Raw genomic sequence first — 20,897 nt, 5'->3', positions numbered from 1 at the left:
ATTAGTTTTCACGCCTCCTAGGCAAACCGCTTAGAGCAATGAGCTGAAAATCGGTGTATAGCTGGAATAATCTTCATTGAAAGTCCTTGCAGTAGTACAGAAGAATCGGATTACAAACCACTGAGTTATGATTCGAAAGCCAACACCGTGTAGCAAATGCGAGATCGAGATACTCTAATAGAACAGTCACCCTAATAGAGCATTCAGCTAATTTATTTATTCCATTATAGAATTTTATTACATCACAAGTTATTCTGTAGGGAGTTCAGCTGCAAACAGTTAATCTTATAGACAATTCAGCAAGAAGACAGTCACCATGTGGAGAGTTAAGCAAATATATCACTATAGAGATTCAGAACATTACAAGTCACACTGAAGAAAGTTCAGCTATAAACAAGTCTTGCACTGTGTAGAGAATTCAGCTACAATTAAGTCACTCTCTAGAGAATTCAGTTACACAGAATTCAGCTACACACAAGTCACTGTGGAGAGAGTTCAGCTACAAACAAATTAACCTTTAGAGTGATCAGCTACAAACAAAACACTTTGCAGGGTGTTCAGCTGCAACAAATCAACCTTTAGAGCGATCAGCAATGAACAAATCAACACAAATCTACCTGTAGAGAGATAAGCTAGAAACAAATCACCCTGTAGAGAGTTCAGCTACAAAAAAATCACACTGTAGAGACATCAGCTAGAAACTAGACACAATGTAAGGAGTTCAGCTACAAGCAATCACCCTGTAGAGAGTTCAGCTAAAACAAATCAACCTGCAGAGAGATCAGCTACAAACAAATCACCTTATAGAGAATTCAGCTACAAACAGATTACCTGTAGAGAGATCGGCTACAAACAAATTAACCTGCAGAGAGATCAGCTACACACAATTCAACTTGTAGAGAGATCAGCTACAAAAAAATCACCCTGTAGAGAGATCAGCTAGAAACTAGACACAATGTAAAGAGTTCAGCTACAAACAAATTACCTTGTAGAGAGATCGGCTACAAACTAATCAACCTGCAGAGAGATCAGCTACACACAATTCAACTTGTAGAGAGATCAGCTACAAAAAAATCACCCTGTAGAGAGATCAGCTAGAAACTAGACACAATGTAAGGAGTTCAGCTACAAGCAAATCACCGTGTAGAGAGTTCAGCTACAAACAAACCAACCTGTAGAGCGATCAGCTAGAAACAAATTACCCTGAAGAGAGGTCAGCTACAAAAAATTACCCTGTAGAGATATCAGCTAGAAACAAATCACCCTGAAGAGAGGTCAGCTACAAAAATTCACCTTGTAGAGAAATCAACTACAAACAAAACACTTTGCAGAGAGTTCAGCTACAAACAAATCAACCTTTAGAGCGATCAGCAACAAACAAATCAACCTGTAGAGATATAAGCTAGAAACAAATCACCCTGTAGAGAGTTCAGCTAAAACAAATCAATCTGCAGAGAGATCAGCTACATACAAATCACCTTATAGATAGTTCAGCTACAAACAAATTACCTTGTAGAGAGATCGGCTACAAACAAATCACCCTGTAGAGAGATCAGCTACACACATATCAACTTGTATAGAGATCAGCTACAAACAAATCACCCTGTAGAGAGATCAGCTACACACATATCAACTTGTATAGAGATCAGCTACAAACAAATCACCCTGTAGAGAGATCAGCTAGAAACTAGACACAAAGTAAGGAGTTCAGCTACAAGCAAATTACCCTGTAGAGAGTTCATCTACAAACAAATCAACCTGTAGAGCAATCAGCTAGAAATAAATCACCCTGAAGAGAGGTAAGCTACAAAAAAATCACCCTGTAGAGAGATCAGCTACAAACAAATTGCCCTGTAGAGAGATCGGCTACAAACAAATCAACATGCAGAGAGATCAGCTACACACAAATCAACTTGTAGAGAGTTCAGCTACAAACAAATTACCCTGTAGAGAGATCGGCTACAAACAAATCAGCCTGTAGAGAGTTCAGCTAAAACAAATCAACCTGCAGAGAGATCAACTACAAACAAATCACCTTATAGAGAGTTCAGCTACAAACAAATTACCCTATAGAGAGATTGGCTACAAACAAATCAACCTGCAGAGAAATCAGCTACACACAAATCAACTTTTAGAGAGATCAGCTACTAACAAATCACCCTGTAGAGAGATCAGCTAGAAACTACACACAATGTAAGGAGTTCAGCTACAAATAAATCACCCTGTAGAGAGTTCAGCTAAAACAAATCAACCTGTAGAGAGATCAGCTACACACATATCAACTTGTATAGAGATCAGCTACAAACAAATCACCCTGTAGAGAGATCAGCTAGAAACTAGACACAAAGTAAGGAGTTCAGCTACAAGCAAATTACCCTGTAGAGAGTTCATCTACAAACAAATCACCCTGTAGAGAGATCAGCTAGAAAAAAATCACACTGAAGAGAGGTCAGCTACAAAAAAATCACCCTGTAGAGAGATCAGCTACAAACAAATTACCCTGTAGAGAGTTCGGCTACAAACAAATCAGCCTGTAGAGAGTTCAGCTAAAACAAATCAACCTGCAGAGAGATCAACTACAAACAAATCACCTTATAGAGAGTTCAGCTACAAACAAATTACCCTATAGAGAGATCGGCTACAAACAAATCAACCTGCAGAGAAATCAGCTACACACAAATCAACTTTTAGAGAGATCAGCTACTAACAAATCACCCTGTAGAGAGATCAGCTAGAAACTACACACAATGTAAGGAGTTCAGCTACAAATAAATCACCCTGTAGAGAGTTCAGCTAAAACAAATCAACCTGTAGAGAGATCAGCTACAAACAAATCACCTTTTAGACAGTTCAGCTACAAACAAATTACCTTGTAGAGAGATCGGCTACAAACAAATCAACCTGCAGAGAGATCAGCTACACACAATTCAACTTGTAGACAGATCAGCTACAAACAAATCACCCTGTAGAGAGATCAGCTAGAAACTAGACACAATGTAAGGAGTTCAGCTACAAGCAAATCACCGTGTAGAGAGTTCAGCTACAAACAAACCAACCTGTAGAGCGATCAGCTAAAAACAAATCATCCTGAAGAGAGGTCAGCTACAAAAAATCACCCTGTAGAGATATCAGCTAGAAACAAATCACCCTGAAGAGAGGTCAGCTACAAAAAATCACCTTGTAGAGAGATCAACTACAAACAAAACATTTTGCAGAGAGTTCAGCTACAAACAAATCAACCTTTAGAGCGATCAGCAACAAACAAAATCAACCTATAGAGAGATTATCTAGAAACAAATCAACCTGCAGAGTGATCAGCTACAAACAAATCAGCTTGTAGAGAGATCAGTTACACACAAATCAACCTGTACAGAGATAAGCTAAAAACAAATCAGAGTTCAGCTAAAACAAATCAATCTGCAGAGAGATTAGCTACATACAAATCACCTTATAGATAGTTCAGCTACAAACAAATTACCTTGTAGAGAGATCGGCTACGTACAAATCACCCTGCAGAGAGATCAGCTACACACAAATCAACTTGTATAGAGATCAGCTACAAACAAATCACCCTGTAGAGAGTTCAGCTAGAAACTACACACAATGTAAGGAGTTCAGCTACAAAAAATCACCCTGTAGAGAGATCAGCTAGAAACAAATCACCCTGAAGAGAGGTCAGCTACAAAAAAAATCACCCTGTAGAGAGATCAGCTAGAAACAAATCACACTGAAGAGAGGTCAGCTACAAACAAAACACTTTTCAGAGAATTCAGCTACAAACAAATCAGCTTGTAGAGAGATCAGTTACACACAAATCAACCTGTAGAGAGAAAAGCTAGAAACAAATCACCCTGTAGAGAGTTCAGCTACAAGCAAAACACCCTGTAGAGAGTTCAGCAACAAAGAAACCACCATGTAGAGAGTTCAGCTGCAGACAAATCACCTTATAGAGAGTTCAGCTACAAACAAATCACCCTGTAGAGAGATCAGCTAGAAACTAGACACAATGTAAGGAGTTCAGCTATAAGCAAATCACCCTTTAGTGAGTTCAGCTACAAACAAATCAACCTGCAGTGAGATCACCTACAAAAAAGCACTTTGTACAGAGTTCAGCTACAAACAAATTACCCTGTAGAGAGATCGGCTACAAACAAATCAACCTGTAGAAAGATCAGCTACACACAAATCAACTTGTAGAGAGATCAGCTACAAACAAATCATCCTGTAGAGAGATCAGCTAGAAACTAGACACAATGTAAGGAGTTCAGCTACAAGTAAATCACCCTGTAGAGAGTTCAGCTAAAACAAATCAACCTGCAGAGAGATCAGCTACAAATAAATCACTTTATAGACAGTTCAGCTACAAACAAAATACCTTGTAGAGATCGGCTGCAAATTAATCAACCTGCAGAGAGATCAGCTACACACAAATCAACTTGTAGAGAGATCAGCTACAAACAAATCACCCTGTAGAGAGATCAGCTAGAAACTAGATACAATGCAAGGAGTTCAGCTACAAGCAAAATCACCCTTTAGTGAGTTCAGCTACAAACAAATCAACTTGCAGTGAGATCACCCACAAAAACGCACTTGTACAGAGTTCAGTTACAAACAAATTACCCTTTAGAGAGATCAGGTAGAAGAATTCACCTTGTAGAGAGTTCAGCAACAAAGAAACCACCATGTAGAGAGTTCAGCTGCAAACAAATCACCCAGTAGAAAGATCAGCTAGAAGAAGTTACCTTGTAGAGAGTTCAGTTACAAAGAAACCATCATATAGAGAGTTCAGCTACAAAGAAATTACCCCGTAGAGAGTTCAGCTAGAAGAAGTCACCTTGTAAAGAGTTCAGCTACAAAGAAACTATCATGTACAGAGTTCAGCTACAAAGAAACCACCTGTACAGAATTCAACTACAAACAAATCACCCTGTATAGAGATCAGCTAGAAGAAGTCACCTTGTAGATAGTTCAGCTACAACAATTCACCCTGTAGAAAGATCAGCTAGAAGAAGTCACCTTGTAGAGTGTTCAGTTACAAAGAAACCATCATGTAGAGAGTTCAGCTGCAAACAAATCACTCTGTAGAGAGTTCAGCTACAAAGAAACTGCCATGTAGAGAGTTCAGCTACAAAGAAACCACCATGTAGAGAGTTTAGCTGCAAACAAATCACCTGTAGAGAGTTCAGCTAGAAACAAATCACCCCGTAGAGAGATCAGCTGGACGAAGTCACCTTGTAGAGAGTTCAGCTACAAAGAAACCATCATGTAGACAGTTCAGCTGCAAACAAATCACCCTGCAGAGAGTTCAGCTACAAAAAATCACCCTGTAGAGAGTTCAGCTAGACGAAGTCACCTTATAGAGAGTTCAGCTACAACAAATCACCCTGTAGAGAAGAAGTTACCTTGTAGAGAGTTCAGCTATATACAAAGAAACCATCATGTAGGGAGTTCAGCTACAAAGAAACCACCATGTAGAGAGTTTAGCTGCAAACAAATCACCTGTAGAGAGTTCAGCTAGAAACAAATCACCCCGTAGAGAGATCAGCTGGACGAAGTCACCTTGTAGAGAGTTCAGGTACAAAGAAACTATCATGTAGACAGTTCAGCTGCAAACAAATCACCCTGCAGAGAGTTCAGCTACAAAAAAATCACCCTGTAGAGAGTTCAGCTGACGAAGTCACCTTATAGAGAGTTCAGCTACAAAGAAACCATCATGTAGAGAGTTCGGCTACAAAGACACCACCATGTAGAGAGTTTAGCTGCAAACAAATCACCTGTAGAGAGTTCAGCTAAAAACAAAATACCCTGTAGAGAGACCAGCTAGAAGAGGTTACCTTGTAGAGAGTTCAGCTACAAAGAAACCATCCTGTATATAGTTCAGCTACATTTCAAGTCACCCAGTAGAGAGATCAGCTGCAAAAAAAATATCTTTTGGGGCATAATGGGCATGTAATAAATATATGTATATAATTTGTATAATTACTAATAAAATCAAAAATAATTGAAGTACTAAAATTCTTCTTTAAGTTCTTTTCTTCTTACTGTAGTAAAGAAAAAAACACCTGGGTTAAAAAAGCCCCAAAGCCAGCCATAGGCCGGCTTTGCAGTATACAAATACAAAAAGAAGTGATATCTAATCAAAAACAGCCAAGCTGTAAAAAAAGGTGCGGCCCCCAAAAAGGCCATGGTGAAAAAAGATGTGAAATCCAAGGTGGCGGCCAAGAAATGGCTGTGATGGTAGGTTAATGGTTACATTTTAATAACGACAATTCAGGTGAATTTTGTGCCGCTTGGTCTTGGCACCAAATTCACCTGAATTGTTGTTATTAAAATGTAACCATTAACCTACCATCACAGCCATTTCTTGGCCGCCACCTTGGATTTCACATCTTTTTTCACCATGGCCTTTTTGGGGGCCGCACCTTTTTTTACAGCTTGGCTGTTTTTGATTAGATAATTATATTACAGAAGTAACAAGCTCCAGTCAAGAGTATCAACAATATAGTACTCAGCTAACAAAAACCAACTGGCTAATAACAACATACAGTAAAAAGATTAGTAAATAAAGTACGTGAAAATTAAATGTTGCATTAATTATTGAAAGAAGCAGTTGACACATAATATTAAATGCATACATCTAGAGCTATCATACACGCTAATGTGTATACCTTATGATATATAGCTAGCTACACAATACTAAACATTTTGAGTGTCACACAAGTAAAGTTGTTTCAGTCTCTGACCACACACATGTAGGTGTGATTAAACACAAGCTGGTGGAGAAGGATTCCACTTTCCTCCACTACACCACAAAATGAGTGGACCATTCAGACTATAACCAAGATTGCAGGAGAAAACAGCAAACTGTCCACCACCTTGAAGGCTTACATGACCATTGATTGGGTTTTTCAATGGAGGGCAGATTGCTGCGATAAAGATAATAAAAGCTATATATAACATTTGCATGTAATCTCACACTATAAATACCTTGGATAGTAACAGAAATATTTGCCTTGGTAGTGCGCATCACACCACCAGCATTGTTTGTGGATACACAAGTGTATACTGTAGCATGTGGTGTAGCAGTTGGGACATTCAATGCTTGCAATGGAATGTTTGCAACTTTTTTAACAGCTTTATAATTTTTATACCACTGTACATTAGGGATGGGTAGTCCTTCAGCCTTGCATACGATTGTCACCTGCTGCCCAACACTGGCTGTATATGGAGACCATGGAGTGATAGTGATTATTGGTGCATCTAGAAAACAGTACAAAGCATTGTAATCATATTAAAACATGTAGCTAGCTTAACATGGCAATGAAAGCTACTGCAACAGTGACAACATAAAAAGGTTTGTGAGAAAGTGATCCATACCAAAACTTATTATGAAAAAAGTACAGCACCCTTTATACACATCATACATATCACTTTTGTTAAAATGCACACAGAAAACTTGATACCAATGGCCACTGATTAATGATATTAACAGCTTGAACTGTGTAGCCACAAAAACCAGACATGTACGTAGATACTACAGTCAATTATTTACAAAAATCATGTTATCAAAACTTATGCTGTTGCAGTGCAAGTCCCATAAATTTGACAGGAAATGTTGACAAATTTAAACATTAAGTATTCGCCTCATTAGCATCGAGGCCAAGCGCCGAGTACTTTATTTTTCATATAGCACAAGCAAGGCTATGCTTTAAATGATTTATGGAACTTTCTAGTCGTGTAGCTTCACCATACACTAGGACTCGTAATTAACAAGCGTTGCACGAACTATTAGCAGCCTGAACACACACAAACTAGTTTAACAAAGTAACTCGCGTGTATTTCACCATAGTTTGGCATAGTAGACATTCATTGCGTCCTTTGGCAGATTTTGCTCGCAACCCACAATCGATTCTATTGTGAGTCACATGGTGAAGTATTTCCGTGATATCTCCAGGACTTGTCCGTTTACATTAACAAACGTAACAGCAACGTTACCTTCTCCCACCCACCATCGAAGCATTTAGGTATGTCTACAAAAGCAATCCAGTGGTGGAACTCGTGTTGGCTGGGGTGATTGATCACTCAGCGCGGCGAGGCTATCAGCCTTCACCGGCTTGGGTGATTATCCGTACTGGCGCGAGCCCCGTAGGCTATTAGCCTACACTAAGGCACGTGGGCAACTGTGCTTTATTGCCCACAAAGAGTGCTTTATTGCAGTGCAATAAAGCACTCATTGTGGTCGATGAAGCAGTTGGCTGGCTGAGAGTGTACTTTATGAAATTTAAAGTACACTTTTTCCTTTGATCTCGCCCATGCAAAGTTCTATAATCTTCATTAAAGCTGTTTGGCATGTACTGATCATTAAATAGTGTAGTAGTAGTAGTAGTAGTAGCAGTAGCAGTAGCAGTAGTAGTAGCAGTAGTAGTAGTAGTAGGTCTCTCACCAACCATTGCCAGTGGTTGAGAATGCCAGCATCAAGATGTTGTGGGACTTTGAAATCATCACCGTGTCCCACATCCCGAGCAATTGTCCAGACCTGGTAGTGTTTTTGAAGGAGACTCCAGAGAAGATTTTATCAATAGAGGTCTCTTGCCCGGCTGACATTAATGTACTGGATAAAGAAAATGAGAAGATCACAAAATATCAAAGATTAGCTGGAGAGATGTCAAGAACTTACTGTCAGCCGGCAGTGATTATTCCTGTTGTGTTTGGAGTGTCTGGAGTGGTTTCAAATAACCAGAAGAGACATTTGGAGAAGATTCCAGCCTTTACCCAATTAACTTTTGCTAACTTACAAAAGGCAGCCATATTGGGAACAGTTAATGTTCTTAATAATATCAATTTACGTGTGGTGTAACTTAGGCTTTGCTTGTTTCACCATTATTGTCTGTACAATGGTGCATGTTAAATTTTATCAAATCCGTAGTAGTAGTAGTAGTAGTAGTAGTAGTAGTATCTTTCTGGAAAAACATTTTTGAGAATCCAGCAAAAGCAAACTTGGATACCTCTTGGCTCAGTGACCTTGAGGGCAAGATTGCAGATAAGTCATTTATTGTGGAGCAGTCTGTCATTGATGAGGCTTGTTTTAATGGTTGTGTGTCTAGGTTACGCAACTGGGCTGCTCCAGGTCCTGATGGCGTTCAGGGCTTTTGGATTAAACGATTCACAGCTTTGAGGTCAGTGATTGTCTTCCATTTTAACAACATGTTGAAGGATGGGTCTCTTATACCATCATGGTTTCCGAAGGGCAAAACTATTTTAATTCCCAAAGCTTCTGATACAGAACAGCCAAAGAATTTTCAGCCAATAACCTGTCTGAACATTTTGTACAAGCTGTGGACAGGATATATTAGTGAAGTAGTGCTAAGGCACTGCATTGTTAATAATGTTTTACATCCAGCACAGAAGGGGTGTGCTAGAGGAGAGCTTGGATGCACAGATCATTTGTTGTTGTATAGTCATATTTGGAAGCAGGTCAAGTCTAAGAATCGATCACTTTCTGTTGCATGGCTTGACTATAAAAAGGCCTATGATTCTGTACCCCATAACTGGATTGTTTGTTGTTTAAAATTATTTCGATTTGACACCACCATAGTACAGTGTATTGAACAATTGCTCTCACTATGAAGTACTACTTTGTACCTTCGGATGCCTACTTGTGACCCAGTGATGCTGGCAGCAGTCTCTATTAAGCGCGGTATTTTCCAGGGAGACACACTTAGTCCTCTACTGTTTTGTCTTACTCTTACACCATTGAGTATGCTGTTGGATTCCTTGAGTGGGTATCAGGCCACCACTACGAGAAAAGTAAATCATTTGTTGTATATGGATGACATTAAATTGTTTGCAAAATCGGATATCCAGCTTGAAAGGCTACTTCACACTGTTTATATGTTTTCCAATGATGTTTGTCTCACCTTTGGGCTTGACAAGTGTGCAAAGTCCTCTGTAGTGAGGGGAAAGGTGGTTTCATTTGATGATGTTCCCCTATCAGACGCTTGCTCTATATGTGTATTGGGTGTTGGTGAGTCATACAAGTACCTGGGTTTTTATGAATCTGATGGACTAGATTGTGTCAAGAGTAAGGAGATGCTTACAAATTTATATAACCATCGATTGAAGCTAGTATGGTGCTCATTGCTCAGTGGACCTCGTAAGACAAGAGCTACAAACTCATTTTGTGTTCCACTCTTGTCCTTTGGCTTTGGAATTGTTCCCTGGACTAAGGAAGAGATCCAGCAATTTGATGTTAGCACAAGGAGGATACTATCAGCCACTAACAATCATCACCCTCGTAGTGCTATTGAGCGTATTTATTTGCCTCACTCTGCTGGAGGTGTTGGGTTGGTGAACATTGAGAACTTGTATAACAGAAAGTTAGTCTCACTTGCTCATCACCTCTCTGTTTCTTCTGACCCTCTGGTCTTATTGTGCTGTGAGATTGACAGTGATTTGCCAAGGCGGAGTTCTGTGTTGTTCAGGGCCAGGGAATACTGTACATCTCTATCTGTTACATCAGACCTCCAAAACATCTTGTTCTCTTCACTGAAGTCTTTGATTCGTGACTGTCAGTTTAGCCGGCTAATGTCCTCTATCATCGACAAACCTCTTCATGGTCAGTATTATGCACTTTTAAACAAGAATTCAATTGACAAGACTAGAAGTGTGTGCTGGCTGAAAAGCCATGTTCACTCAGAGTCGGAATCTACAATACTTGCCATTCAGAATCGGGCCATCACCACCAGAGTTCTTCAGGTTAAGATTATGAAGATGAGCATTCCTTCTATAATGTGTAGATTGTGTGGAGAGCATGAAGAATCTGTTGTTCATTTGTTGGCAGCTTGTCCATCATTGGCTGCCACTGCTTATTTATATATATCGTCATAACTTAGTAGCTGGAATGGTGCATTGGCATTTGATGAGGCTGCATGGATTTTTACCTGGTTCCTCATGTTGGTTCACTCATAGACCCCCTGCTGTGGTTGAATCATCGGCAGTGAAGATCCTGTGGGATTTTAGCTTACAGTCTGCCAGTCACCACCTGAGTAATCGCCCAGATATTGTTTTATTTGACTATGACCTTAAGAAGATCTACTTCATTGAAGTTTCTTGTCCAGCTGATGTAAATGTGCCCTCTAAGGAACAAGAAAAGTTACAGAAGTATCAATCATTGGCACATGATTATCACTTGATGTACAGAATGCCGGTGATAATTATCCCTGTGGTGGTTGGATGTACAGTTGTTGTATCTTCTAACTGTATTACTCACCTTCGTCGTATCCCAGACTTTTCTAACAATTTATTTTGTACCATTCAAAAGGCAGCCATAATTGGAACTGTTCATGTCTTACGGTGTACAAATGTGATTTAATGAACATTATCTTATGTACTTGTACATGATTCTGTTCTTTCTCTGTACAATTGTGTGTATATGTAATTCTTTTAATGAAAAGTAGTAGTAGTAGTAGTAGTAATAGTAGTAGTGTGGTAATAGTATAGTGTGGTACTGATCATTAAAGCTGTTAAGGTGTTTATTATTTTCTCTGGAAAATTTTACAGTGAAGGAATTTGTACTAATACTTTACACACTGTAGCTATACTATACATAAACAGTAGCAAACCCACTCCCCCCTCCAATCACCACCAAAATATAATACTCTAATACAGCAGTCAGCCAGTCAAATACTCTAATAGAACAGTCATCACACATAACACTATTGAGAATCCTTTACAGTTGCCAAGTATGAAACCTAGCATCTGCAGCACTATCATATGCATGGGCCTGCTAAGAGTATTTTGCAAATGAAATGCACATAGTCCTTTGTATGTCATTATTTTAGCTCATTTATAGCTAGCTGAACTATACTCATGACTGTCACTTAGTCCACTTTAAAAACAGTATGTTTTAGACGTCTATTCATAAAACTACTGTACTCTATACCAAATCTTTTAGTCCTGAAACATATGAAATAGTTTTAGCCTTTGGGGGGCCCCCAGACCCCCTACTCTATCCTACCAACTGGTTGCACCCCCACCCAGGATCCGCCCCTGATAAGTACACTTTGTTTTTCCACATGGATAGACTACAATGTAGCTACAGTGTATTTATAATAGTTTCTTACATTCAACAGTGAGGTTAGTTTTATCCTCAGTGTAGCAATCATTATCATTAAAAGCATGACAAGTGTATTCTCCACTATCAGTGTGGTTAACTGGATCAAACAATAACACTGATTGTACCTGACCAGTAACCGGATCAGTTACATTGTAAACTAGTATATGTTTGTCTTCTGATTTGATTTTTGCACCATCAGAGTTATACCAATCAATATGTATAGAAGTAGTGGCATCAACATCATTGGTTGCATTACAAATCAGGGTAGCCTTGTTTCCTTCAAGAGCAACTGATTTACTGGTGATGAAGTTGATGACAGGAGGGCCTATATGAGTATGTATACAACAACAATGTATTTAGAAATGCTATGCAAAATAACTGTAGCAATACAGTTATACTAACCATATACAGTAATGGTAGCACTGTTGGACACTACACAACCATCATGATTGGTAGTAATACAATGATAGACACCTTCATCTTCTTCTGTGATCACTTTAAATATCAGTTTAGGTGATGCAATATTCACAGCTCTGTTGGAAGGTCTTATCCAACTATTTCTAGATGACTGGTACTTCTCCCATTTGTACTGAATAGGACCCATTCCAGTAGCCAGACATTCCAATACACCTTTGCTGTTGTTGCTAACTTTGACGGAAACAGATAATGGTTGCTTGACTATATGTGGAAGAGCTATACAACAATTACACTCAGTTTCAAATGGATAGATCACAACTTACTCTTGACGTCAAGCCATGCACAACTTCTAGTGACTCCACATTCATTAATAGCTAAACAGCAGTAGGATCCTTCATTTGATATCTCTACATTATACACTGTTAACTGATACACGTAAGTAGTGTAACCAATATCTTCATTAGATGACCATCTCTTAAATGACTGTTCTGTATTTGAAGGCAACTGTAAAGTGTCATTCTTTTGCCAATCATATACTAGTCCACTATAGCTCCAAGCTAAACAAGGAAATATAGCAGTTCCTCCAGGCAATACTTCATTGAATACAGGTGGTCTGATAATTTCTGCACACCGTACTACATAAAAAGTGAACATAGCAATATAAACTACGTACGTAGTCCGTAAATGTATGCACTTACCCGATACATTTAAAAATGCTACTGTTGAATTTACAACTCCAGCACCATTGTTTGCAGTGCAGTAGTAGCTTCCCTTGTAATACCCAATACTTTCCTTGATCTCCAGTGTACTTGTTACTTTGTTTAATGATTTAATATTGTTAATTGTAGCTGTTATTGGTAGATGAGAATCTAATTTCCTCCACTCAACCATTATATTTCCATATCCCTTGACCATACATTGAAACATAGCTTTACCGGTGGCACTAACTGTTACAGAACTTGGATGCAATATAACATCAGGTGGAGATACTGTTCATATAAAAATGATTCTAATAAAATTATATATCAGCATCATACCTGTTACTTTTATTTGCTTGTATTTGGACATAATTTTCCCAGTTGAATTGCTCACTATGCATCGATATTCACCTGAGTCCTTGGGTTGAAGATTATTAAGGACTAAGTTTGGAGAAGTGACTTCTTTTACTCTTGCAAGGAGATCATCCTCTTTCTTCTCCCACTTATAGTTAAAACCATTGTTGTTTGGTACACATGCCATAGACAATTTAAAATCATTAACACTGAGGTGTACTAGTGAAGTAGAAACCACCACTTCTGGTCGAATGGGTGGACCTGTATATACATTTTAAAGCCCATAAGGTACTGTATGAGATGAATTAGAGTACATGTAAAATGCGACTACATACAAATGTGAGTGCTGGGCAATGAAAAATATGTTCATTTCAGTTCTTCAAAGTAGTGTGTGTGTGTGTGTGCAACAGGTTTTTATTAGGCATGCGTACATTATGCTGGAATAATTTTTGGAATAATCGGTGGTAAAAAGAATCAGGAATAATTCTGGAATAATAGGGTGATCTTCCAGAATAATTAATTAGAATTCACAAATTTTTCATGTAGTATCACAGAAAAATTCGTAAAGGAACATCCACAATCATTGCTAGCACAAAATCGGGCAAAAAGATCGAGATACTCTAATAGAGCAGTCATTTACCCTAATAGAACAGTCAGACAAGTTTAGTTGTGACTGCTCTATCAGAGTATCTTGATCTTTGAGCATAGTTTTTATGCTTGCAAGTGGTTATATTTTCAGCTGCAGAAGAATATCCATTTGACGTTTACAATTCCAGGAATTACTCCAGGAAAATTTGGGAATAATTTTGGGAATAATAGGTGAATAAAAAAAGAATTGCCAGAAAGAATAATAGGTAATTTAAAAAGCATAATGTACTCAAGCCTAGTTTTTATTATTCATTCTATTCACTATGAAACAGACACAAAATATTGACAAAGTTACATGTGTGCAGAAAAATGTTTCTCATTCAAAACTGATAAATGTACGTAGTTTTGAGAAAGAGTAGTAATTAAAATCATTAGTTAAAACGTTGTACTTTAGTTTTATCAGAATTGTCATACATTTTAACCGTGCTTTAGTGTGCTTTCCACAAATTACTTTCTGCCAATTGTGACCACAAATGAATCATTGCAATAGTCCAAGAAAGAAACTGTTGAATTACATTATTACAGTGTTGCTGATCATGATTATTGTGCTGCAGTATAATTAATAGCGTATACATAACATAAGGATGAAGGATAGTGGGTACATTTAATAGTATGATAAAATGGATTACAAGCCCAGAAGTGACAAAATTTGTTGAAAGATACCTTTCCCACACATTGTACAATTTATAGTTGTAACATGGGCATGAGTGATTTGCCTGATATGTATGCCCAAAGCCCGAGGGCTGTGGGCATATATATAGGCAAATCACGAGTGCCCATGTTACAACTAATATGTACGTAACACTTTCATTCAGGCTGATAGCCTTGATAACAATACGAGTTTAACCACTGGATATATGCATGCCTGAAAGATTTGATTATGGTTAGGCAGTAAGTAACGTTGTAGCTATGATTGTTATAATAAACTGACGAGTCCTACAGATATCATGGAAAAGTCGAGTAGGGCAAATTTCAGGGAATTTACAAGTCTTTTAATGCTTTTGCATTGTTTAAAGACTAATCACAATGTATACTAAAGACCTAAAGGGGTAAACTTCATTATAGAGTGGTTAACTCAGCCATCTGTAATGTGGGGATGTCCACACTCAAAATCGTGCTGAAACGCTTGTGAATGCACTGCAAGACTAGCTTACCTTTAAGTAACATTTCCCAACTTGTAGAGTGGCAAGGATACCGAAACGAGTGTTTCTTGTGGCAACACTTCAATTTATGGTAATTATCATGTGAGCAATCATTTATTCCCACAATCGATTACGGTCTGAGCTTGTATAAAACAAACAGAGGGCGGTACCACTACTTTATCCATGTTTGCTTTGATTAAAGTGGCTTGCTCTTTTAGAAGTGCAACCACTTTCCTGGGATACATTTCAATGTATAACAGTGTACATGTAGACATCTCCCTGTAAAGAGGTATACATGGCAAATGTATCCTCTGGAATTCCTTTGATCTGAGGTGTCAGAGTGTTACATTATGTAGATAGTACTGGGGGTAGGAAACGTGTAGGAGCAAGACGTGGGGTGGCAGTAAGTGCTAAGTGAAGTTGCCAGGCCCAGCTTGAGGCCAAAAGAGATTTTCCATCCACTGAGGGCACTTGCTACAGTCCCAAAAAGCATCTCCAACTAGTGCTAGCTCTGCTTGGCTGAGTTCAAAAGAACTGTTCCAACAAAGCCAGAGTGGTATTGGGGTGTCAGATCATCTACTATGGATCCACAAAGCTCGAGAAACATAGGCACAGAAAGTGGACCCAACAGAGTAACAGGAAGATAGCAGTGGAATCATTAAAATAATGTTTGTGTTTTCGTGATATAAAACACATTTGATTTTTGAGACATCTTTTTGCAAGTCTGTTTACATACAGTATAATCCATGCACAGTAGGCTTTAGTTAAAACAATGCCGCATCTTTAAAAAAAAAGTTTCATGCCTATTCTTCCCATATGTATACAGATACCAGACCCATCACAGCCAAGCCAATCATGTATACAGAATGTGAGTATATGTTGCACAATAAAAGACCTGGAAGGAAGCTAGATAACTAGTGCAGTTAAATTTTCAATTGGTTTCAGAAATGTATATGGCATGCATGTATAACATACGTACGTCCCTACAGACACACAGTACTAATAGTATCAGTGTACATACAGTATAATAACATACTTGCTATATCAAGTTTCACTTTTTCTGATACTGCTGCTTGCCTGCCAGCCCACACTACACAGTAATAACTACCTACATCATTATTAGTCACATTGGGAATAACAAGAGTACTAGTAGTGATTTCTGGTGAGGATATCTGTCTGACTACTGATTTCCTGGGTAACACTTCATACAGAACATTACTCCTATACCATTTGATATCCAGGAGGCCATGTCCTCCAGCAGAACACGTGAACACTCCGCTAAACGGAGCAGCTGCACTTGTATCAGTAGGTTGAGTGATGATGTAGGGAGGAGGAACTGACACTAGTAAACACACCAGCATTGATAACACTTTTACAATAATATACAGAACATTAATATTACATCATATCACAAAAGATCATATTTTGTTACTGTGTATTATACCTGTAATCAAAGCACTGCCATGTGTGTGTACGGAGTCAAGAGACTAATACAGCATGGGGCAAAGCCACATCTGTATGAATCTCAAGACAACTTCTGTCTGACCATGTCCTCTGGCTCTATTGTTTTGCTGCCAAGGTGCTTTAGCTGGTATATATACTGCAATTTTACCACAAATGTACAATTTAGCACAACACTGTAAGATACACACTAGTAGGCAAATTAACGTGAAAGCTATAACAGTAAACAAATTTTCCAAACACAAACACATTCTTTTCACCAGAACAATGCAATGTTTATAAAGCCAATCAACAATTACCCAACACTGTGAAGTAAACACCAGTGGGTGAATTAAAGTAACCTGAAAGCTATTTCTTAGCCAGTGTTTAGGAAGACAACATGAGAATGGCATTGATCAACACTACAAGATAAGCCCTGTACAAATTTTAAAGCCAGGTGAAACAAAGTCTCAAACACAATAAGCTTTGAATCGCATCTCATGGCATTGTCACAAGCACCTTGCCACACATAACTGGTCAGCCCCTAATACACTATAAGAAGGGTAAATAGAATCTAATCCAAAACAGCCAAGCTGTAAAAAAAGAGTGCGGCCCTGAGAAATGCTATGGTGAAAAAAAGATGTGAATTCCAAGGTGGCAGCCAAGAAATGGCTGTGATGGTAGGTTAATGGTAAAAATTTTAATAATGACAATTCAGGTGAATTTTGTGCCAAGACCAAGCGGCACCAAATTCACCTGAATTATTGTTATTAAAATTTTTACCATTAACCTACCATCACAGCCATTTCTTGGCCGCCACCTTGGATTTCACTTTTTTCTTCACCATAGCCTTTCTCAGGGCCGCACTCTTTTTTTACAGCTTGGCTGTTTTGGATTAAATTTCACTTCTTTTTGTATTTGTATACCCCAAAGCCGGTCTATGGTCGGCTTTAGGGCTTTTTAACCTATCATTTTTTATTTACCACAGGAAGACGAAAAGATGAAGCAGGGTGGTTTCTTTGTAGCTGAACTCTCTACAAGGTGATCCTTCTTGCTGATCTCTCTACCGGATGACTTGTTTGTACGTAGCTGAACTCTCTACAAGGTAACTTCTTCTAGCTGATCTTTCTACAGGGTGATTTGTTTGTAGCTGAATTCTCTACAGGGCGATTTGTTTGCAGCTGAACTCTCTACATGGTAGTTTCTTTGTAGCTGAACTCTCTACAATGTAATTCTTCTAGCTGAACTCTCTACAGGGTGACTTGTTTCTAGCTGATCTCTCTACAGGGTGACTTTTTTCTAGCTGAACTCTTTACAGGTGATTTGTTTTCAGCTGAACTCTCTTACATGGTGGTTTCTTTGTAGCTGAACTCTCTACAAGGTGACTTATTCTAGCTGATCTCTCTACAGGATGACTTGTTTCTAACTGAACTCTCTACAGGGTGATCTGTTCATAGTGGAACTTCCTACTGGGAGATTTGTTTGCAGCTGAACTCTCTACACGATGGTTTCTTTGTGACTGAACTCTCTACAAGGTAACTTCTTCTAGCTGATCTCTCTACAGGGCAATTTGTTTGTAGCTGAATTCTCTACAGGGTGATTTGTTTGCAGCTGAACTCTCTACATGATGGTTTCTTTGTAGCTGAACTCTCTATTAGGTACCTTCTTCTAGCTGATCTGACTACAGGGTGACTTGTTTGTAGCTGAACTCCCTACAGAATAACTTGCAATGTAATATAATTCTATAATGGAGTAAAGTATAAACGTAGCTGAATGCTCTATTAGGGTGACTGTTCTATTAGAGTATCTTGATCTTGCATATGCTACACGTAATTGGCTTTGGAATCATAACTCAGTGGTTTGTAATCCGATTCTTCTGTACTACTGCAAGGACTTTCTATGATAATTATTCCAGCTACACACCGATTTTCAGCTCATTGCTCTAAGCGGTTTGCCTCGTAGGCGTGAAAACTAATAGTTTTTTATTCATAAAAATCGATCGCGTAATTTTGACACAGGTTGGGTTTTGTGTCATATCTCGATGGCCTTTAACTGGATTCCTTTCAAACCACAAAAAGGCACTCCTACGATAGTTACTCCATCTACATAGCAATTTGCAGCTCATTCCTTCAAGCGGTTTACCCTGTGGGCGTTACAGACCTTCGACCAAATTGTACACAAATAATCGGTCATAACTCCATGAATGTGCATCGGATTCCTACCAAACTTGGTACTGAGATTCACCTTAATGAGCCCTTTACGTGTGCCAAATTTCAGCCTGATTGGAGCACGCATTCGTGTTTTATGGTGGATTTTGCAAAGTGTGCGAAAAGAAGTAGAAGAAAAAACGAAGAAAAAAACCCTAACTTTGGCTGCTTGTATCTCGGAAATGGCTTGAGCGATTTTCTTTAAATTTGGAATATGGACTCCCCTACCTAGCTGGCACTTTTGTAGCAACTTTGGTTTCAATCGGATAAGGAATCACGGAGCTACAAAGGTGTGAAAATCGTGTTTACTTTCTTCCTGTAAATATACTCACGGTGTGGCGCGCTGGCTTCTTGGGCCGCACGACGCACTACCGTGTGTCTTGATTCTTGGAAAATGGGACAAGAACTGAAAGTGGGAACAGCCAATTGAAAAAGATCATCATGTCAATATACACACTGGTTTTTACAGCACATTGTTTCTTTACAACGCCTTCTACTAAAATAATAAAACACCCTAATAGAGCAGTCATTTGCATTAAAATACTGTAATAAAGTAGTCATGAATGTTTTGTTAACTATCCCACCACTGGCTTCAGGGATGTGAAATGGTGGACTATAGGTGAGGTATTAAGTCAGCGGTACTGAAAGTTAGCTACTCCCTTGATTTTAAAAGATTCAACTATTCAGTGTTGCTTATTAGTTCAACCCAGCCAGCAGGTCTTACCCTGTTGAGAACTAGTTGCCACTGTTCGTAGATGGTGGTTGTTTTGGTAGGTGTGCAAGGTTCCATGGATTTTTCTATTGATTCTCAAATAGATCTATTTCCAATAATTTACTATTTCTTACATAATGTATACAGGATGTTTTACTATGAAGGCTTGGCTTGGGGATTCTAACATTCTCCAAAGCCACAAGAATTTCTGTCTGCCACAATACACCTAATAAAAACCCTGCACTATCACAGCCTGAGCTAACCTCAAGATGGAAAGAAAAAAAATGTTGGATTTCCTAAGTTTCCCAACTGGGACTGTCTGTGGTGCATGCTTTATTTTCTTCACACCCCCATTAATATATATTTTTCTTCCCAGGGATAATTTATTATGTTGAAACTATTCCAGCTGTTCCCCCTTTTGATATTGTCTTCTAAAATTAAAGCCTACCCTAAACATGGTGGAGGTGGTGTGGGTGGGATGCATTCTCACACCTTTTTTTTTGTAACACATGTGCAATGTACATTTCCAATTAACGCTAAACACCAGCCCACTCTATCCTCCAGCTGTGGTGGAACCTCATGAGGTCAAAATACACACACATGCATGCTTTATCGCTCCATTAACTAGTTAAAACCTCATTAAGGTTTATGGCAGTGCCTATACATATACCTGCATGAAAATCACATGGTGATGAAAGGTATGTGGCAACTACAAGCTGAGGTGGCTCCAATGAGGAGACTATGGGCAACATGATCATAATGCATGGGAGTCATCTTGGAGTCAGGGCTGCCCAGAGAATTTAAGGGGGTTTCCATGTAAGGGGGAAGCCTCCTTGGAACCTACTCCCCCCCAAGGCAAAGAGTTAAAGTTGGGCCCCTATATCATGCTTTAATTTTATGCACGGGATTGGTCATGCTTAAGTCTGAACATTCTGTACACATACTCAGCATGCTCTATCTAGGGGGTTTGGGGACATGCCCCCCAGAAACATATTATGCAGCTTTAGGTAGCTATAATAGCCACTCTCCTAGTACATTCTGTACATATACAGGGAACTTTTTGAAGGGGTTTTCCAATAGCAGTATTGAGTTACCAGAAGCAGGGGTCTGGGAGCTGCTGAGAGACTTTCAATATTTTAATGAATCAAAACTCAGCAAATTGCT

The 20,897-nt window shown here is 38.8% G+C and overlaps 1 protein-coding gene across 1 annotated transcript in view; it reads right to left on the bottom strand.

The window, feature by feature from the left end:
* Positions 1 to 6,577: 6,577 nt before the first annotated feature.
* Positions 6,578 to 20,897, bottom strand: part of LOC136256062 (hemicentin-1-like) — a 62,767-nt gene continuing 48,447 nt past the window's right edge. Inside the window, exons 4-11 of the mRNA XM_066048984.1 lie at positions 16,411 to 16,716; positions 13,570 to 13,845; positions 13,231 to 13,521; positions 12,856 to 13,167; positions 12,518 to 12,808; positions 12,123 to 12,440; positions 6,988 to 7,260; positions 6,578 to 6,926 (exon numbers count right to left, since the gene is read on the bottom strand). Coding sequence (XP_065905056.1) covers positions 6,763 to 6,926; positions 6,988 to 7,260; positions 12,123 to 12,440; positions 12,518 to 12,808; positions 12,856 to 13,167; positions 13,231 to 13,521; positions 13,570 to 13,845; positions 16,411 to 16,716 — 2,231 coding nt within the window. The 3' untranslated portion in view covers positions 6,578 to 6,762. The remainder of the gene's footprint in view (positions 6,927 to 6,987; positions 7,261 to 12,122; positions 12,441 to 12,517; positions 12,809 to 12,855; positions 13,168 to 13,230; positions 13,522 to 13,569; positions 13,846 to 16,410; positions 16,717 to 20,897) is intronic.

Source organism: Dysidea avara, chromosome 5, assembly GCF_963678975.1.
Source record: "Dysidea avara chromosome 5, odDysAvar1.4, whole genome shotgun sequence".
Classification (NCBI taxonomy): domain Eukaryota; kingdom Metazoa; phylum Porifera; class Demospongiae; order Dictyoceratida; family Dysideidae; genus Dysidea; species Dysidea avara.
This window is presented reverse-complemented; position numbering and strand designations above follow the sequence as displayed.